General features: G+C 41.2%; 2 protein-coding genes across 4 annotated transcripts in view; both read right to left on the bottom strand.

Annotated features, from left to right (window-relative positions):
• sptan1 (spectrin alpha, non-erythrocytic 1) overlaps positions 1 to 4,840 on the bottom strand; it is a 35,565-nt gene extending 30,725 nt beyond the window's left edge. For all 3 annotated transcript variants that reach the window (XM_022744595.1, XM_022744596.1, XM_022744597.1), the window contains exon 1: positions 4,756 to 4,840. The gene's annotated coding sequence lies outside the window, so the exon portion shown is untranslated. The remainder of the gene's footprint in view (positions 1 to 4,755) is intronic.
• A 304-nt stretch (positions 4,841 to 5,144) lies between these two features.
• On the bottom strand, positions 5,145 to 20,502 carry LOC111221074 (outer dense fiber protein 2-like). The gene is made up of 19 exons (XM_022744397.1): positions 20,413 to 20,502; positions 18,721 to 18,837; positions 18,462 to 18,575; positions 18,203 to 18,385; positions 16,976 to 17,163; positions 15,613 to 15,754; positions 14,832 to 14,957; positions 13,307 to 13,381; positions 13,132 to 13,203; positions 12,873 to 12,989; positions 12,487 to 12,672; positions 11,654 to 11,763; positions 10,736 to 10,871; positions 10,439 to 10,549; positions 10,083 to 10,346; positions 9,892 to 9,992; positions 8,457 to 8,619; positions 7,974 to 8,099; positions 5,145 to 7,887 (listed from the first exon to the last, which is right to left on the bottom strand). The coding sequence occupies exons 1-19, from the start codon at positions 20,413 to 20,415 to the stop codon at positions 7,717 to 7,719; spliced, it is 2,505 nt and encodes an 834-aa protein (XP_022600118.1). The 5' UTR covers positions 20,416 to 20,502; the 3' UTR covers positions 5,145 to 7,716.
• Positions 20,503 to 21,929: the final 1,427 nt, after the last annotated feature.

Below are 21,929 nucleotides of genomic sequence, written 5' to 3'. Positions count from 1 at the left end.
AATATAGTTTGATGTTATTGTAAATAATAATAATTTAACATCTGTCGTTTTTGTTAAAGGAAATCAGTAATAGTTCATTCAAGGGCACCAGGCCTACTAATTCTGTTTCCTCTTGCTGTTTAAAAACATTTTATTATCTGTTTGTTTGATCAACTGTCAGAAAAATCTGTATCATCGCAAGACAGACCAGTTTATATTTTTAGAGACATTGTACATGCCAAAGCTGCATTTAAGTGCTGAGAGGCGATAAAAGACATGAGTGGACATCATGGGTGGATGAATGGAGAGCAACAGCTATCGATTCTCTCTATTAAAGTGATTCTCCATATAACACAGGAGTTATCCATTGGAAAGCCTCTAACAAGGTCCATGCATCCTTCCTGTTGGAAACAATAATCTAACCCCTCTCAACTACCTGCTACATTTACAACAAACTGCTACTGATCCAAATAACCAACAACAGCTGAGAGCAGGTCTGCGGGTCAGAGGAGGTTCATCTGAACCAAAGGATAAATTTCACTGCCTGTCCTCGATAGACCTGGTTATTGATGAAGTCAGAAGTTATCAACGCACGTGGACTTCAAGAGGATGACCTCAAATCCTGTTAAACATAGAACTGTATTAAATAAATAGAAGCTTGTTAGCCAAGTACAGAATGTGTAAACGACCTGTGGTTGTTGGTACTGTCAAGGAAGGCTACACGCTCACATTAGACTCAGTCTCAGAGAAAACAGCAGACTTCAATGACCTTCCCTAAGTTCTCTGTTATAATCAAAGTTGCACAGAGGAAATGGATGAAGTCATTCACTTAGAAACTCCCAGTTACTATGGCGAACCATCTGTTATGAACAGGGGTCATACTGACGCCATACTCGGAGGATGGAAGCTAACAGAATTAGCAGGAAATGGGTGAGTCTCATGAGACTAGGCGAGTCTATTTCCCTGACAGAGGAGAGAGGATGAGAACCATGACATAACAACAACAACAACAACACCTCTTTTCCTTTTCCTCAAACTGAACTGAGCATCTGAGGAATTCTTCTTTAGACATACAAGGCCAATATATGTGACGTATGAGTTCACAATAATTACTGATGGAAAAATCTGGAATTTGAAGGAACCATAGTTACTCAGCAATCCTTTAGCAGTTCGTAGTTTTTAGCAACCAACTGCAAGTGCTAACAAATATAAAATCCATATCAGAAATTTTAGTAATTTAAATACATTAAAAAAGAAAACACTAATGAGAGCAGAGAGCAGTCTAACAGGACCTCATGTCCAGTCAAGCTAGTCTTTCACTGCTCCAGTCAGGCTCATAACTAGCAAACAGCAAGGAGTATACAAACTAATTTCAATGTTTTCTGAAGGTATTTAGTTAAGATACCTGAGTCTATTTCATTTTAAGATAGGACCACACTTTATCTTCATGCAAAGACCATCACATCAAAAAAAGCCATGCAGTAAAACTCAACTGCATACAGACAGTATGAAACGACTCCCAGCAGTATATCAACAGAAACAGGCAAACGCATGCACAGTTCAGATCAGCAGCCACTTACCAAATCCCTGTGACATTCAACTTAAATTAAACATCACAGCTTTATACTGACAGATCTGATCTGATAGTTTGACAGGAAGAAAAATAGTGCAAAACCAAACCACACACATGAGATATTTCTAGTCTGGAGCCTCAGGTTCTCTTGTATTATTGTTGATCAGAGGGCTACATCTGTGGCGAAGTCATAGTCTGCAGCAGTGTGTACGTCTGTAGTACACTCCTCCACAATCTGACCGTGATTGAGGAAGCAAAGTCTCATCTACAGCAGCACAGACAGACGCATTGCACCTGCAGTGACTACGCTGTACAAAAGAGCAAGCCAAGATGTAGCCCAGCCCATGCGTCTGTTCCGCACCACCCACCCCTCCCTCCAGCTCTCTCCCATCCCTTTACTCAGCAAAACAACACCACCACTGGCCTACACGTCTCTCGAATCTTCTGTCCTGTACAAACTCAAAACACAATAGCACACGCAAACACACAGAGGCACACACACAGTGGTGACACAAATATGGTTGTTACCTTGAGCTTGGGTTTAGTAAAGGTTGACATGTTGTGTGTCTGTGTGGGCTGGCTACAGGGCATATCATTGATCACAGTGAGCAGTCAGAATAAGAGGATGCTTTCACAGGAAATTCATCATGATGATGTTTCAGCAGTCAATGCAATGAGGAATCGCAGAAAGACAATACACAGAGGCTCAATGTGTGGAAAGTAGTTCAGGCCAGCATGGAAATGACAGTGAGTTAGCAGGCTGCACTGTATCTGCAGGCCTCATAGCGAATCTGACAGCCTGGAGACGAGGAGGCCTATTTTCTATTTGGGTCATGGTCACACACAGTTACAATGGAAAAAGACAATCCGTAGGTTGCATAGGTGGAGAGGGAGTTTGGAGAAGAGAAATTGCATAAAGCAAGGTCTATACAGCTGTGTTCAAATGTATAAGTTATCAGTATTACTCAACAGCAAAATATAACAAGGTTAATTACAGATGACTGCAGATGTGACCATGCATAACCCCAGGAGACATCTAACACCACAATAATGTATGTAATGCATTGTACTAAATGTTGTGATAGGTCTAAACACCTGGAACCACAGCTAACTGATATACAGTTCATATTGCCTCAGTCTAGCTATTCACCCAAATAATGGAATGACATATATTCAAGTGGTGACTGTCATAAGATTAAAATGAGGCAGGGTAGAGGGAGAACACTGCCTCATTTTAATCTTAATTTGCTCCAGGAATATGTAGTAAGTAATTTAGGTGGTACAGCTGTCCCATTTTGCCTCCATGTTTCTGTATCACAGCAGCATCAGACTCCAGCGTTCACCTTATGCCGTCTGCATTACCAGCAAAGAACACACAAACTGCAGCTCTCCTGCTTGAGGCTCTCACGGACGGACAAACAACCTTCATCATCCAGGAGTTTACATAGAGTGCTGCCAAACAATATGATACATGCTGCATATTTGTCTTATCAAATTAATCATTACTGCAATTTTAAGCCTAATTGGTAGTAAAAACTTCTATTTAAACATTACTGACCTTAGAAAAGGCTCATTAATTAATGTCTGGGTGAATGCACACTGACCTATTCCCTGTTTCTGCCATTTCACATATGACTGACCAGGGGCTTCTTTAATTTGAGGTGAGTATAATGGTCGAATAAAATGTAAGTATTATACAGCAGTGCAACACTAATGAGGACAGGTAACAGGTGTTGGTGGATGGATAAATCTATACTCATCTTAAATACACTGTTTTCACTCACTCACTCACTGATGCAGAACTGCTTCAAACTACAAAGTACACGGCCAAATTTAGATGATATATAACACATTGATGTTAAATTCCATCTACTAATGAACAACACGTATGTTCCAAATGTTTCTTTCTAAAAGAAACAGTATGCCCACAAGATGAGTAACTGGCATTGAGCAAGAGGATGGCACATTACAGGTCAGTAACACTTAACACATTCAAATGTATGTATAGATATGAAATAGCACATTTCATTTTAAGCTTTAACCTTTACACTGTTTCTGGGGTAACTTTTCATTCCGACAGTTTTTAATCACTATCTTGAGGCCTTCTATCTGAATTCCTCTCCAGAGTGGGGAGGGGGGCAGTTGGTATGTGAAGCACTTGGCACCACCCTGTCAAATCCATTTGCTGAGACAGTCAGTAGCAGAGGTGTGAGACAGCGCTTTCACCTTATCACGAGTCTGCTTTTACTGTCCTCAACCGTCTTTATGCAAACTACACTATCTTTATGTGACTGTAGTGTCAGGCTTTGTTGGACATAGCAGGGTCTTTTCATGGGCTTGTACCACTCCTTAAAAACGCGTAACGCCAACTAATGACATTTAATGTGACTAATTGATCGTGCATTTGAGAACACTCAGCACAATGCTGGTGTGAATTATTAACGGTAACACTGTCTTCGTTTTAATTACATACAGGGTAATAGGAGGACGAACAGCTGGGGCCATATGTCCAAAGGTATTCAACTGCACTGGGCGGCTCCCTCTCTGCCATGGCCGACAAGCTAATATAGATATCTGCTTAACCTTCTTAGTTTTTTTTGTATTATATAGATAACAGTTTCGTTGACTTTAAACACACCGTGTACAAACCTTTGAAAGAGTGACTATGTCAACCAATAGGTGAAATCAGATGTGATTAACGTTACTGCTAATTTAAACTGACTGACGCTAGCAGACAGCAACTCAGGGCAACCCCGCTAACTTGAACATTTTAACTAACTAACAAGCGATGTTATTACGTTAGGTGCACTTTACAGGCGGGGTATATAACAGTTAGCTTGACTTATGGATGTTTAAATCAACCATTTTGTTTGAATGCAACGCAGGGCAATGGGTACCAATGCAAGCTAATGTCATCTGGTAGGGTGGCTAATGTTAGCATTTAGATTTTATCAAACCGTCAGACGCTTTAGAGGAAAACTGTTACGTCTGTCTGCTGTTATGTGCATGTATGTTAACTACAGTGCTGTAAATACGGTTCAACAATAGGAGTGGCTGCAGTTAGCTAACGTTAGGCTAGCAGGGACTGCAAATTGGACGAACAGAGCCGGATAGCTAGAAAAACACCGTCCACACTGTGCAGCTAATCTCTTTTACAATGACCAACTCAACACAAATATAGTATTTTTTAATATTTCTCGTACCTTTGTGTGTTTTCGAACGAGCTTACGAAGTGGTGGTTATCCAGGCGGATCGACGACGAAGGATGAGAGGTCGCTTTCTGGGATGGCTGAATTTTTTTTTTTTTTTAACCGAATGTGACGTAATCTCTGCAGCTGTACGGAAAAAACCGATAAACAACGGAAGTACCCGAAACTCTGAGCGAACACTTTTTTATAATATAATATAATATAATTATTAATCATCTTTATTGATAATAGAAGTCTCAGATAAAACAACATTAGAAATAGGGGGAATTATCTAAATAAAAACATTAATCAAGGAACAAATAGATGGTACTTACTTTTTGAGTTAAAAATAATTTTAATGTACTGTTTGAAATAGTATATACAAAGGTTTAGAATGGCTACATTTGGATTCATGGATATGAAATTTCTCTACAACAATCACCAAATTGATATACATAATTCTTTACATTTATTATTATTGTTGTTGAAGATACCAAAGAGTACATTTTTCCAGTTGGGAAAAAAGTCAATGTTGTCAACATTATATCAGGATATATCTCTCCAGCCAGAACAAGTGTTGCATTGTTTCATGAGTACATTTTTTCATACAATGAACAGTTAACACAAATGTCTTTTCTAACCTGAAGATACTGATTCACAGGATAATATCTGTGTGATTTTGAAAGAAGCCTCCCTGAGTTTATTGGTAAGCAGATATTGTATGGAAGATTCCAGACATTTTCACATCATCAACTATTCTAAACCAATAGGAAACAACATTGTAATATGCCTTTGAAACAATGAATGCCCTTGTTTATTTGTTGCTTCAGTTCATTCTACACATATGACGCTGTTCCTGCAATGCTTGGCAGTAATAGTGCTCGTGAACTGGTCATCTTCACCATGTTTAGACTGCATTATCAATACATTCAAATCAAAGCACTCTTTTTTTCAGACATACACTCCATTCCTGACTGTACAGGAACAGAGTCTGTAAGACAAACAGCAGCTGCTCATGCACAGTATTATCATGTGCTCCATCCCTGCAGGCTCAGACTACAGTGCTGATGCAGAATTCAATGACTATCCATTAACACTGAGAAGTACAACCATGAATAGAAACCATTTCAGCTCTTACATAATGTCTCCATTAATCATCAGTGTTATCTATGAGAAGTCCTACAGCAGCCACTCTATCAGCTGACAACCACAACAGATCATCTGTGCCCGGGCTGTTACATGTTGGTAGAAACATTATTTTCATCTTTAAGTGTCATTTTCTTATGTAAACTAAAAATGCATAGATTCTCAGATCTGATCACACCTCTGTACAGTGCATATGTATCCTCCAAAATGATTCTACAGTCGTTTAAGGGTATTGGGATCTTGTAGGCTGGTCGTGTTAAGCTGAATACGACAGAAATACACTATTGTGGTGAGGCTGTAAATAATGGAACAGCTGCTGCTATGGGAAATTATGACAACAGTGTGATAATCTGATTGACAGTTAATTTGGATGACAAACACAGACCCAACCACTAACTGTATGTCAGTAGACTAACACTAAAAAGTCTTATGTTGGCTTGTATCCTGTTTAACACTACATCACAAACACACAAATAACAGCTGAAAAAAAAAACGACACATACAACATGAATGCTCAGTCAGTTTGATTCAGGTGAAGAAATATATTTTTGTTTTGCTGTCATATTGTTGCTTTAAAGTTAGATAAACTGTAAATGATGCAGTTATTAAATAAACTCCATGAAACAGTTAAAGAAAAAAACATGAGTCTATTAACAACTATCCATCTACTGACAGTGTGTGAGTAAGAGTGTAAAAACAAAACCACACCGTCTTGTAGCAGCCAGAAGACAGCGGTAGCACCAGTGTTTTCAGCTCCGTACAGAGCAGACACACATTTAAACACATCATGTGTCATGGCTGGCTGTTGTATAGATGTGAAAAATAAATTAATAGTTTTAGTATATAACAGTTCAAATACAATATACAGTATAACTGCTTTTATTCTGGTATATATTACCTAGACGAGGCTAAAGAAAATGTGCACTTTCCGTTGTTTTTGGCCTGGAAAATACAAACTCACTTCAATGTCCGATAACACATTTCTGAAGACGACATTCAGTCTGAAACGCTTCAAGGCACCGTCAAAACTAACTGATGAAAAACATTAGCTTCAGGAAAAATGAGGGTACTTGGTGTCGATGTTTGGTCTCGAAGATCAAACAAGAAATTCTGATGAAATTATAGAAAATATTGGAAAAACCACAAAACGTCTTCAGGACCAAACTCTGAGCTCCAGCAGCTTTGTTTCAGTGCTTCAGTTTTGCATAGAAAAAATCCCAGATGGGAATTTTTGTTGTCTATTTAATTCAGTATTAAAATTTGAGGTGTGATGCTGACTGCACACAGTTCATTATGCATTGCACATTCTTTACCACCGTGCTAATCTAATATATTAATGTCATAAATTGCTTTATACTTAATAATGTATGAACCTCTCATCTCCTCTCTGTCGTATGAAACTGAACTCATAAATTCTTGTTTAACCTATTAACAGGGTAGAAATCCATTTAGCAAATTAAAACATCTGGTAAAATAAGCACGTTGGACAGGAACATGTAGTTTTCAAGATCCTGATTCTCTTTGTCTCCAACATCCACATCCCTGGAGCTGGTGTTTGCCACTCGTTTTTTTTATACCACCTGTTGGAGACATTTCAAATCATTTGATTGTCCATCAAATCTGTTGTAAATGAATCTTTACAGGAACGAGTCTTAAATTGTAAAAAGCCCCACGGTTACTGTTGCTCTTCATCTGACTTGTTGACAGTGTTTGAAACAAGAGAGTGATTGACACTGTCGTCTTCACAGCCTCCAGCTGTTCTTAGAAAATCTAAAGCCACACTACTGGTCTGGACTGTGTGCGTATAAAACAGCTCTGCTGGAGGGGCTGTCAGATGGGTGAGGGGGCCCGCAGAGAGCTGCTGAGGGCCACATCTCCAAACACATTGGTGTAAGAGGCCTTCAGGAACTGGACGTAGTTCTGCAGGCTTCGGTTGGTGCTGTCCGACTGCTCCAGCCGATCCTTCACATCCTGCAGTCGGCTCTGGTATCGTCGCTCCACCTGAGTATCACAAACACACACCTTACACACCTGCTGACAATTCACACACACATAAGTTTGAGTAAACTGTTAATGGAGGCTTTTACCTCCTCTTTGTTGCGTTTCAGTTGGTTGATTTCTGAGGTGGTCCTGCTCAGTTGGGTCTCTAAGTCCAGGATCTTGGCCTGGGTGGAGCGTTCTTTGGTGGCAGCTCGTTCTCTGGTCTCTGACATCTGGAGATAAATATAACACACTGAACTTAATTAAACAGTACACAACTGATATAACCCTGACAACATGAACCGCAAGACATGCAAGACTAATTATACACATCCCTACACACCCAGGCTGCAGAGGCCCCTAGGAGTCACACTGAGGTTTAACACTGACGTTTCCATTTAACACTGGATTTTAAGCAGGTGTTCTGCATCTGCTACATCTTCACCCCACTTGTGTCAATGCAGAGGTCTCACTGAAATAAGTGAAACGTTTTGTGATGTAGCACTACTGTGATCTATACTATATTCTTAAATACACTCCAGTGTGTATGACCAGTGTTTAGCAGCATCCAGCTGTTGTGAGGCTCGGACCTGATGGCGAGCGTCGTCCAGAGCCTCCTCCAGCTTCCGGCTCAGCTGGGAACATTCCCTGGTCTTCTCCTCCAGACGGAGCTGGTTGCTGTGAATGGTGTCTTCACGTTTGGTGATGACCGCCAGCAGGTCGCTGTTCTGGCTGACGGCCTCCTCCAGCTTTCTGCTGGACGACAAAAGACAGAGACAACAACAATGACCAACCATAATCATAGGCTCATTGCTTCTGACATAAATCCAGATATGGCACAAAGACAGCTGGGAGAGACTTTGACTGTAGTTTGAAATATCTTTGTACAGCCATCAGAACTAAACAGGGTCAGGGCAAGACCACAACAACACATGCATATGATCTGCAGTTTGGTCTCTACATCGAGGACCAGCAGGGTCTGCATTAGGACAGATGTCTGCCGGTCTGGACCTTTAACATGATGTTAAGCTGTATGAGACCATGGAGAGCAGGTGTCTAACAGTTTAACGGAGGCCTCCCAGCAGTCGTTCAACACAATTTCATATGAAGGAGGAGACAGCAACATTGCCTTTGATCCACTTTCAATAAACTTCCATCAAACCACTCAGGCTGTTTTCACACTTCCAACCTCAGAACAAACTCAAGAGCGATGACACAGCATTTTTGTTCTTATGTGTACACTCCAAACGAACTCAGACCTCTCTGCTTCGCTTCACTTAACCTGTGCACTGTGACAAAGTGCTGCAGGTTCACTTCGGCAAACGGACAGAACCGTAGCCGCTGGTAACGACAGCAAGAGTTTGAGTTCACACTCGTTTGTTAATGATAACACATAAGTTAATGATAATGCAGAGTAGGCCTTTTGTACTGACTTACATTTAATAGTCACATACTGAAGTGTGACTGTCATAATACTATAATAATAATGAATAGTATTGTAATACACTACAGTATATATATTATATATGAATATACACAATATACTATATTGTATTACGAATTTATCTAAATACCACAGGAATGTGGATAAGACAAGTACAACAGCCATGTCGTTCCAGGTGACAGCTACCCATAATCCAAGGCCCCATCAGAGCTGAAGTGGACCCTAACCATTCTTTTAAATCAACTCACAATGTGAACACAAAAAAAAACAGAGTCCCTTTTCTGTTGGTCCCCTTTAAGAGGACTGAGTCTGGTTCATTTAAAAAAGGATTTTATGTGACATCCTGAAAAATGAAGGAAGAGGATGCTCAGTTTAAACTCCACCTGTCTGAGAATCATCACATTTTTAACTTTTCTTCAGTATCACAGTGATCCACTGATAGTTATGTGTATATCCATGATACACTGCAAACAGGACCAGCTAAAGACTCATTAGGCAAACTTTTAATGATGAATTGGCACAATGTCAGACAAACCTGATCAAAGAGTCAAAGCCAGGAGAGTAAACCAGGAGGGACTGACCTTTCCAGACTCTCCACCCGCTGCTGCAGCTGTCTGTTCTCCTCCAGTAGCACCTTGTTCTTCTGTCTGAACAGCTCCATTTGGCTGCCCTGAGTCTCCACCTGACATGAGATAAAACAAGCACTTGACTGACTTGGCCTTATTTTGTGATGCTGACTTGAACTGGCATACAGGCACAGGACTGTCAGGACCTTAATACGGAGATCAGCCAGGGTGGTGCTGAGCTCCACGCTACGTCTCTCCTGGCTGCGCTCCCTGTCCTGTGCCTCCTGCAGCTGGAGTTCAGACTGTCGTAGAGCTTCAGGAAGAGGCTCCAGCTCAGCCAGCCGCCCCAGCATCTCCCTGCGCACCTCCTCTATCTCCTGCTCCAGCTTCCCCTGCACGACCTGGGCCTCTCGCTCCGCCTGGGCTAGATGAGCAGCATACTCATCTGCCTCGACACGCGTTTTCCCAACCTAGGACAGATGGTAAAACTGGGTTCAGACTTTTCATGGACATTAACAGTGTCCACGGTACTGTACGGAGCGGTACTGTACACTTTGGATACCTGGATCTTGTAGCTGTCCAGCAGACTCTCATATTGCTTGATGGAAGCTCTGACCTGCTGAAGCTCAGACTGAGACATGTCCAGCTTCTCCTCCACTGCAGAGGCTGTGGCCTGTCAGGAACCCACAGGTTTACATCAAGTGTCATCAGTTACTACTGTAATTAACTGGAAAGTCCATCCTGCTAATCTAATGAAGTCAGTGTAAGTCAATTAAAGTGAAAACTGAACAGGAACAGGAAGTACGTTATCTGAGACAGAAGCAGAACAGATTCAGTAAATGTGTCCTGCTGGTTTCACCTTGAGGGACTGGTTCTCCAGTCTGGCAGCAGTGCTCTCTGTGGTCAGTCCATGCAGGTGATCCAGCAGGGCCTCTCTCTCCAGTCTGCCTTTATCCTCTGTGCTCTGCAGCTGCTCCGTCAGCTCTGCTATACGGCTGTTTACGGTATGACAGGACACGTGTCTACATAATTTCATTTATAATGAGTGTTGAATCAGAACGAGCTGTAGCTTTTCACTGGTTGATGAATTTTTAGAATGAAGCCACAGTTTGGTTCCAATTTCATGCTTTATACTTTCCAAGAAACACTTCCTGTCAGTCAGATTGCTCTATGGATAACTGCAGGTACTCCACCAAACCCGACAATCAATCAATAGCTTAAGTAATTTCTCATTAAAGAACATGCCCAACATTTGCTCCCTCGCTGCAGGCTAATGGTGCAGTTGGACTGGATATCATTTCCCATTCATTTCTATATGGAAGTGAGACACACATGTTGTGAACCCACCCGCCTCCTCTGCTACGCTCCAGAGTTCATTCTGTTTGAATTCAAAATCACGAGGCTCTCCAATGACCAGACAGCATGTGAGAAGGGGCGGGGCTGACTTGTCATTCAAGAAATAATGTTTGTTTTTTGTTTCATAACTGAAGGTGAAATAAGAGCAGAGGCAGAGAGAAGGAGATGCTGATTGGCTGTAGGAAAGTGACAAAGGTTGCTGTTGATTACTGTTGTTACCCTGCTATGTTACTTCCTGCAATTTATGTTTACAACCATGCTCACAGTATTTCCTGCCCCTTTCTGCTTTTTGGTAAAAGTCACCAGGTGACCTTTGGTCTGCCTGCAGCTCAGGACGACTGTTAGTGCTCTGATTATTACGAAGAGAGACACTTGTGTGTGTGTGTGTGTGTGTGTGTGTGTGTGGAGCTGTTAGAGGTACCTGTTCAACAGTGACAGCTCGAGCTCCAGTTTACTCTTGTCTTTCACCTCTTGTGCGTGACGACTCTCCCAGGTCTCAGCTGCTGTCAGGGCGTCTGCCACCTGCTTCTCCTGGAAAGAGAAACTAGAGTCACCTCCTCCTGCTTGTTTCCTCCACCAACCAGCCAAGTATCAGGAAATATGGTCACTTCTTGAGTTACAGTGCTTTTGCAGAACATTATGATGTCACAGTGAAGTTGACCTTTGACCTTTTAGATATAAAATGCCATCATTTCACTTTATCCTTATAGACATTTAAGTTAAATTGTGTCATAACTAGTGAATTAATTTGTGAGTTATGGCCAAAAATTGTGAGGTCACTGTGACAGAAGGGATGAAGCTCCCTCTGGGTGTTCCTGATATATTGCATTCACAAGAATGTGATATCACAGTGACCTTGACATTTGACCTTGGATCACCAAAATCATCTTTGAGTCCTAGTGAATGTTGGTGCCAAATTTAAAGGAGTTTGGTCAAGACGTGACTGAGATATCGTGTCCACAAGAATGGGACGGACAGACAACACGAAAACAATATGCCTCTGTCTCTCACTGTCGCTGCCACGGAGACATAATAAAAAAACAGTGACTCTGTTATAGACACCAGTGCAGAAGAGAAGTGGGTGTGGGGGTGACGAGAAGGGGTTTGGAGCTTTCTTTAAAGATAAACTGAATCCAACGGCAGTTCAGTTCTTTCTTTCTAATATGGTCAGTAATCTAGTTATTGACAAAAGGACCTGGTGAGGATGTTGACCTCAGCCTGTGTCTGTACAGTTTTCGAGGAGTCTGTCCCTACCATGTCCAGCAGCTGGATGCTCAACTGTCCTGCAGTGACCTCACTACGCTCCGCTCGCTGCTTCTGGGCTCGTGTAGCTCGTTTCAGAGCCTCTCGGTCCGCGCTGGCCTCCTGCCTCAGGCTCGTCAGCTGCTCCATCAGATGCTCCATCTCTGCCTTCTGCTGATTGGCTGCTCGCTCCAGGTTCTGAACCAATGAGAAGGAGGAGGGATTACAGCTGGAGTCACTGTGTGTGCTTCCCATTTGTAAAGCAGAGGGTCAGACAACAGTGAGCGTGACTGCAGTGGCCATGATGACAAAGCACTCTGACTTCATTTACCAAGTACATAATTACAACAGATAATTACACAGGATGGCGAGTAGTTAGAATAGATTCCATGACAAACCTTGATCTGTACAGTGAGCCGGTTGTTCTCAGCCTCTTTGTTACGGAGCTGTCCCTGTAAATGAGCTCTTGTTGACTCCAGGGTCTTGGACAGATCAGCTGTACTCTTAGCGTTGTCCTGCATAAATCCCCAAACCAGCAGAATGTACATTAGTAAGAATATGTACGCTTTGACCTATTTTACTAAAAGATTAAGGCATTAATGTTTTGTTTTGATTTGATTTGGAAGTGTCTACAGTAAAATTCTGTGCTCTCAGTACCTTCTCAGTATCTAAAAGTCTGGACAGCTGATTGACCTCTTTGTCTTTCTCTTGAAGTTTCAGCACAAGATGCTGCAAAAGGAAAAGTGAGGTGAGCTTTATTTTTGTATCTCAAACACAGAGGGAACAAACACACAACACATGAAAAAGAGAGATCATCTTCTGTTAAACTCACAGCATTTTCTGCCTCTGTGTCTGCGAGTCTCTTCAGTAACGTGTCCTTCTGCTCTGACAGTCGCATCGACTCCATCTGTTCAAACACAGTCGACTGACACACATCAAAGTTTGTAACTCAAACATTTACTGTTTACTGCTGCTGAAATGGTATGTCTTTACTGTTACCATGGTAACTTTCTTTTTAATATATCTGATTGTATTGCAGGTAATACTGCAAATTAGCAGCACTGCTTTATAATGGCTGAAATCCAATTAACTGACTTTAGTATTTTTGCAGTGTAATGAAGAATCTTGATTTGTCATTTAAATCACTCTGTCACTGAACCTGTAGAAAGTTGTGCATATCATGGATATCATGATATTAAATCCCATAATAGAAGATTCTGTCCATATATCACCTGGACTTTTACAACTGACCGTGACAATTTAGCCTAAATGTTTAAAGCCTGTAAATAAACACACTCCTACAAGATTTAAAGCCTCTGACATGTTCTGTACATGACCTTTACTTATCAAACTGGCAATTTAAGGGAGGATCACCCAAATAAAGTTGATCTGTCTGACAAAATCACCAAACATATAAATGAAAGACAAAGACTGAACTGTGATTTCAACTGTATTAACTGTAACATGATCACCCAGAGAGAAAGGTAGAAGAGACACAATATCTTTCTTATTTTTAAGTTATTTCTTCAGGCTTTTGCCTTTATTACAGTCATAGTGAGAGAGAGAGAGAAAGAGAGGAAGAGAGAGAGGGAGAGAGAGAGACAGAGAGAGAGAGAAAGAGAGAGAGAGAGGGAGAGCAGAAAACACGCAAAGGGCCACAGGCCGGACTTCCCTCTTTTAGTAAATAATGATATATGTAATCAAAGTAGTTTATTTGCTGTAATGGAGGCAAGGCTCAGTGTATTGGAAGTGCAGGCAAGGCTCAGTGTATTGGAAGTGCTCCTCCTCTTCTCGGTAGACTCGGTAGACTGCGGCACAACACTCCACTGACCAGTGGTGGAAATATCATCAGTCAGTCAGTCAGCAACATTCACGATTATAGGGCTGGCCCCACTGTTGCGGTCCAGCCAAAAACAAATAAGGTAATAAAAACAGGTCTATAATTACACCCATCTAACTAGAGCTAGAAGTATTAATGAATATGTGGATATTTTGTAACAGCATATGGGCAGGGGATGGGCTGTGTTTGTGATCATTTAATTTTAATCTAAACTGCATTATGTGTTTTGATAATAACACATTTAAGTGATGTTATTTTGTCTGGTTTCTCCCAGAAATGTTACTAGGAAAGACTGGAAAGTTAATTAGGCAACAATATGACCCACAGTGTCAGACATGCACTCAGATCTGGGCATTAGTGGCTGATTACAGAAAATATACAACAGAAATTAATCAGGTGGCATCACACATCCAACAGACCAGAGTGTTCCCTGTGTATCCTGTTCAAGACGTGAACATAAGACTCCCTGGTGTAGTAACAGATGTAGATGTATCGTAGACAGTAGACAGTGAAGTACCTGGGATCCATGTTGCTCTCTGAGAAGGTTCCGCAGGGTTCGGTTTGTGGCCTCAAACGTCTCCAGTTTCTGTAGCAACAGCTCCTTCTGACGGGCCAAGACAGAGGACTCAGAACCAGACAGTCTCTGTCCAGCAAACAGAGGAGACACAAAGGAGCAGAGACACTGGTTCATCAATGAAACAGTTTCTGACAAATCACTGAATTCATCATATAACACTGTTATGTATTTATGAAAACTAAATGAGCTCTTCTTTGCTCCAGAGAATGTCACCATGACAGCAAACTATCAGGGCGTGACTCATATCGCAATTGCAATATCTGCCAAAATAATGACATCATTTTTTTTTCAGCCCAACTCTGCAGCGACATTGTTCCTACAAAGACGATACATGAGTCTACACCCTTCAACTGTTATCAATTATAAGTGTTTATAGGGGCAGGGATTAAGGTGGATACGAACCGTCATCATGATTCATAATGTTTTTATTACTATCAGAGGAAACATTCAAGACATAGCTTAATAATCTAATAAATGTTTAATGGTTGAAGGTTGAAGAATTAATTTGAATTGAACAGGACTTGTGTATTTACATGAAGTTGATACATACTGTATCTGTGTGATGTTTTATAGTGTTGGATTATATTAAGTGTCACACTTACGCACATACTAATACTGCTGGCACAAAGCCAATGAAAGAAGTCTGCAGTGTCTGTTGCACAGGGCCACAGGAGAGAACCACTTAGGAGCTGCAGCTATTCCCAGGTTTGTAGATACTCACACTGACACTGGCACTGCACAGTTTAGAAACAGACTCTCGCAGGGCTGACATTTCCTTGGCAGCTGCTGTTCCGTCCACCTCAGCCTCCATCAGCTTCCTGAGCAGAGCATCTTTGTCTGGCTGCACACTGTCTCTGTCTAGTCTGCAAGGACGAGACAGGGACAAAAGTCCAGATTAACATGAACTCATTTTGTCTTACTTTTTAGTTTTTGCTTTAGTTTTTAGTTTTGATGTTGAGATTCTACAGAGATAATGTCAGAAGAAGAGCAACAAAATCAGATCAGAAAATCAGAATCTCATTTCTGACCTTCTACATCAGCCAGAGCAGCTGTTTGTTATCTTCAACATTTTAACCCTGGATTTACTCATGATTCTACTCTGCTCTGCATCCCAGGTATAAAATCTATCCCAAAAACATGGCTAAAACAAAGCAAGCATGGCTCTGACATTCTTACTATCTGCCACTGAGTCTGTCTTAAAGATCATTGTTATATCCATTGTCTCAGAGGAGGAAGTCAGTTCCAACTGGGGCCAGATGCATAAAACTCTGGAGCATGGTTCCACTTTATAAATCTCCCTCACTGAGAAATTGGGCGCATGTGCACGAGCCTCATTTCCACCAGCACAATTGGCCATGAATGGAGGAAGACGCTCCCTTAATCAGTTTGCACCACAAGTTTGAGGCTCTGGCAGATGGGAAGCAGACACACTCAATTTACTTTAGTACAATCACTCTAATGTTAAGTCCTGTTTTACTCTGAACTTCATCCATTGGGACTAGAGAGTCTTAATGAGGCTCCGGAGGCTCTAACTCTGTGATTAGCAAATATTAAAAAAGTATGAAAAAGGTTACAGAATGACTCACAATTATTTCTGTTTATGAATTGTAAAATTGTTATTGGAAAACTATGATGATAATGAATGAAGCTCTGTGAAGTTGGTTATTCTGTTTTATGTTAAATTACGTGTCATGGCTTGTTCTGTATTTTCACTTCACTGTAACTTGGATCACTTTGGAGAACCGTGTGTACACATGGTGAAGGGATGTGTGAGGTGACACATCCTGTGTTTATAAATATAAAATTTACGTGCGGCTTACACATGATTTTTGTGTGTATGCATCATTTATGAATCTGGCCCCTGGACTAGAATCCTCAGAGTGACACATATCTGGTTCTAATCTGAGGACTGGGACCAAAGACAGAATCTGAGCCCCAGAGGTCTCAGGGCTACATGATGGAAGAATGCTTGCCTACACAAACAAACACATCATGCTTAAAACATCTGCCACCACTTAAACAAGTGATACAAGGCCAGCCTCTCACAGGGAAATCACTGTGACAGTGTGTGGTGTGATGCCTGCCTGCTGTAGTCGGTCTCCTCCATCATCTTCTCCATGGACTGTCGTAGTCGCGTGTTCTCCCGCTCAGTCTCCTCCAGCTCCTTGGTCACCTCAGCCAGCTCCTCCTCCTGCTCTGCAATCACCCGCTGGGAGACGCTCAGCCGCTCCGACTGACGCTCCAGCAGCTGCTCCCTCTTCCGCAGCTCCACCTGCACACATGTGGTACAGATGTGCAAACACATGTGCGGACAGACACAAATGATTTGTTACTGAGGCGATACAAACTCTGACATGTCAACATCATCACCACATCCTTTGTGTGAGGGTGCTGGGCTGTGGGGGGATAAAACATGTAATGAGACAGGACTTCAGATTTCAGTCGCTGCTGATGGAACTGACCTGTGCAGAGATCTGGACTCTGACAGTGTGTTGAAGTCTGGACATCTAGATTCTACCAGGAAAGCTCATCGATCTATGTGCACCTTGACTCCAGCCAACGACAACAACATGGTGTATTTGTAACTGTAAAACTGACACGTATGGGACGGGGGGTGGGGGGCGGGGGGGGGTCACCTAGAACAGCTAAGGTTGAAGCTGTTGTTGATTTCTCTTCTCATACACAACTCACTTGGTTTTTGCTTATGTTTGGGTTTTGTCTACGTTTTGTTCCCAACTCTATTGCCATCACGCTCCACTGAGCAAACTGCCTCTGAAACGGGTGAGGAATTGAATGACTGACCCTGAAATGTTATTCTACTCTAATTGTTTAGTGTATCTTATTTAGTTTTATTATATTTTCTTCCAGATCCTCCTCAGACATAGATTCCATTGTTCCTGTGTGCACACTTTACCTCTCCCAAAGTGTACAAAGTTCTTACATTTTGAAAAACTGTTGCTGACATAGGAGTAAAGTGCCTTTTCCTGATGTATGGTTTGTGATATAAACTGCTGCCCCAAAATAAAGAATAAAAAAAAAAATTGTAAGACATTGTGCATTTGATGCAGGACCCAAAAGTAAAGCAATTCATAACTTTGTACAAATAATAATATAAATAATGATGATAATAGTACAAACAAAATGCCTAAAATCATGATATTCTTACAAACCAGCATCAATAAGGACACAATAAAAAGACAGTAAATATCAGTTATAACGTCCAGCCTGGTTCTGGATTTAAGCCCGGTAGAGCTTGATAAGTGAAGGACTTCAGAACTGATCAGTCCACTGTGGAAACAGGAGAAACTGACCTCATTCTTTAGAGAGCTGACTTCAGTCAGTAAGCTGTCAATCTTCCTCTCATACTGGCTGATTCGTCCGTGTAGCCCTTCCTCTTCCTCTGACGTGAGGTCAGCCAATAGCAGCGCGGAGTGGGAATGTTCAGGTTCTGGTTCGGGGAGCGGCGGTGTGATCTCAAGGCGGTGCATCGGACCCTTGGTGCAAATGACACCATGAGTAACACTACATCTTTGACTGACAAAGCCCTTTCACAATGCTGAGGTGCGTTACCTCCCACTTGTACGAGGCATCCCGTGTGGAGGCCTTTCCAGGTGGAATCCATGGCACTCGAGTTTTGACATTGGCTGTAGGACGGAGGTTTCCTTTGTCCACCTTGGTCTTCCCCTTTGAAAAACAGTGTGTGCAGAAGCATGACAATGCTGTCTGTCAGGACATATGCTGCATAATAACAACATTGAAACTGAATACAGAAAAATGAGAAATGTCACTATGACTGACGGTCAAAGTTTAAGTAAAGTCCAGCTCTAACCTTAGGTGTTCTGACAGGACTCGTCCTGTGGCTCTTTACATGCACGTGGACCGGTGTGGAGTCATTGACGTGCACATGAATCGGAGGTGAACTTGACCGGGTTCTCATTGTTTTCCTCTGTGAAACAGTGGGTGATGAGTATCTCCAACAAATTTACACATCAGAAAGTACAGCAGAGAAACATTTGAAACTACAGAAAATTACACTCTCTTTGAATAAACAAGAAGAGAATTTTTATTGTATTTATACTGTAATTGGTATTGATTAAGTTCAAATATTGTCAGTTACAGATGACACACACCTGGAAAGCATGTGGTGATATACCCCTTCTGGAACAATCTGAAGTACTTGCCTTTTGCGTCATATTGAAAGTGATGAGCAACTGCAAATAACTAAATGGAAGTCAAGAAGGGACAGTGCAAATTGCTAACTGTCAATTTTGTGGTGCACAAGGCTTTTTTGGGGTTCTTGCTTTATGTAAGTTTGGGCATGGGTGTGTGCGTGTGTTGGGGTTTGTGAGTGCTGTACGTTGTAAGATGCTGCTATACTTGAACAAATTGTCAATAAGTATAGTTAAAAAATAATAATACTCTGAGGAGAAGGGAAAACATGATGGGAAATTTAAGATTCATTTGATTGCACCATGTTTCAACTCTTCTTTGTAGAGTCAAAACACTTCTGTGTACAACAGTAAGTGGGCAAGGGGAGACAGCTGCAACCAACAGTGTTTTCAACATTTTAGTTCCAAATAGGAAAAATATGCAGTTAATTTTGTCCCACAGAAACAGAGAATACAAACAATTTAGTTTGGGAATTATTTTGTCAGCCTCTCATGGTCAAGTTAGGTCTGTGTTCTATGCAAAACAAAACTCAGTAATTGTTTTTTGATAAATATTATTATTAATACTATAAATTTATTTTCAAACAATGCATACTTTCAGAAATATGTGCTTATTGAGACAAAAAGCAAAGGGTTAATCAGTGAAATTTAACGTATTTTTTATATGTTGCAAACGTCCCTGATCTTCGTTGCGACCATCCCTAGGGTTGGGGTCAGCTGCAACATCTGAAGTCTTCCATTCAAATAAATATATGAATCATATGTCATATGTACTCATCTTTAAATGCTATGGGTAATTATCAGACAGATGTAAGTTTAATATATAAAAGTTTAGTTGGTCTAGAACAAATAGTCTCGGAGTAACTGAGAGAAATAAAAAAAGTGTTGCAACCGTCCCCAGTCTCCTCTATATCTGCAAGATAAATATGTAACTATAATGCCAAACAGGGACAATGCTAATCAATACTATTTTGGGGGATTTAAAGTGAGTTTTATATATACCACTAAGCTATTTTGGACCGTTTTCATTTCATTAGAATAGACTATTGTGGACTATATTAATTAAAAAATATATTTAGTAGCGAACACAAGCTAATCCAATTTACAATAAAAACAAGTTACGTTGCTACAGTCTACACAAGTAATCACAGCTATGAATTCCTAACTAAAACACATGTAACGGTAATATTTTCAGATAGTTACGGAGGGTGTGTCAATGTTAAAAGAAATAATCAAGGGCAGCGGATCTTAGCAAAAAGTATACATGAGCCTGACATTAGCCTTAGCTTATTAGCTAACCCAGACAGCATCCTAACCAGCCTCTGTACAATTCACTGACATATTCTCCTTACCATATGAGAAACCAGAATGAGCTCGTCAAGACTTGAAAATATCTTTCATTTGCGGAACAGCGTTTGTTGGCTGGTGGTTAAAATAAGTAGGTTCATATAAAAGACTGTTGGAGCAGCAGCTTGGATAAACTTTATCAGGTAGTGACGCTACCTTCGCTCCGGTTGGTCAGTTTAAAGCACATGACCTTTTTCTCCAACAGTGATTGGACCAAAGTCGACACTATGTTACGTTCCTTAGCAACGCACTAAACTCAACAGGCTGTGGAGGCTTGTTAGAGATGAGCTGGGCCTCCTGCGCAGAATCAGAGCAAACCGGTCCTGCTTGGTTTCTGACCGACTTGTGCTGCATTCAAGACGAAGGCAAACTCGGAAATCTCTGCTCTCTACCAAAGAATCTACGGCAGGACTGGCTCTCAATGTTCAACACCGGTTAGTAACGGACTCTGTTAACGCATGGTTTAAAGTTATTAATGGGAAGAGACATTATCACATTGTCAGAGAGGAGAAGTAGTTAGTGATGGTGAGATAAAGCTTTATGCTAACTATCCCAACAAAGGTTCATTTCTGATGCTTCATGTCAACAGAGCGACACCTATCGGCCAGAATGTAAAATACAAACAAAAAGAAAGGTTTATATTTTACAAATTAAACATCAGTATCACAGAAACCATGATTGTATGAACCAGAAACCATGATTGCATCAAATTTGTTAATATCAGTCATGTTAGGTTCTATATCTCTTGTAACTGAAGTGTGAAAACTGAGGAGTCAAGGTGCAATGTGATCAAAGAACATGTAAAATGGAAATATAATGTACGTCAAAGGCTCCAGAATGAATGTTCTTTGATCGTATCAACATCAATCGAGTTTGTCTTAAGTTGTTCACAGAGAAAGGAAGAGGAATGGAGCAAACAAACAATGCACTGGTGCAGTACCTCAAAAGAGCAGTGGACCAATAGGACACTGTTGGGGACAAGCACCTGAAGTGGCACCAAATGTTCCATCTCTAACTGACTGGGGTTGGATGGGCCCAAGCTACTGGAGACCACTGTGTCAACTCTTCCACAGACAAGCCAGCCCATCCCTGACCTCTTAGGTTGTGTCTGCAAGAGAAGCTGATGGGGGGGCACTGCTAAAGCAAAACAGCCTGTTATAAGTGCACAGTTCTGTGTCAATGTGGAGAAACAGTGAAGAAGACAGTGGAGAGAAGGTTCAACATCAACAGCAAAACAAATGTGTTTCTGAAATAAATGTTTTGGAGTAAATCTTTGTGTTTGACAGTTTTTTAAGCTAAGTAGTTAAAGTCATGTTGAATATTGTTCTGCTCTTTACAGTCACTGTAATGTCAGGTTTTTACAACTCTGCACAACATGAGATACAGATTCCTTCTTACAAAATAATGAACTATTCACCTGAACAGTTTTTGATGTTGTGTGCGGTATCATTGTAATCCTCGACCACTGAAACATGGAGGTAGACGTCACCTTTTCTGTGTGATCATGTTTGGTTCAAGAGAT

This window comes from Seriola dumerili, unplaced genomic scaffold (genome assembly GCF_002260705.1).
Source record: "Seriola dumerili isolate Sdu_G_001 unplaced genomic scaffold, Sdu_1.0 BDQW01000081.1, whole genome shotgun sequence".
Lineage (NCBI taxonomy): Eukaryota > Metazoa > Chordata > Actinopteri > Carangiformes > Carangidae > Seriola > Seriola dumerili.
This window is presented reverse-complemented; position numbering and strand designations above follow the sequence as displayed.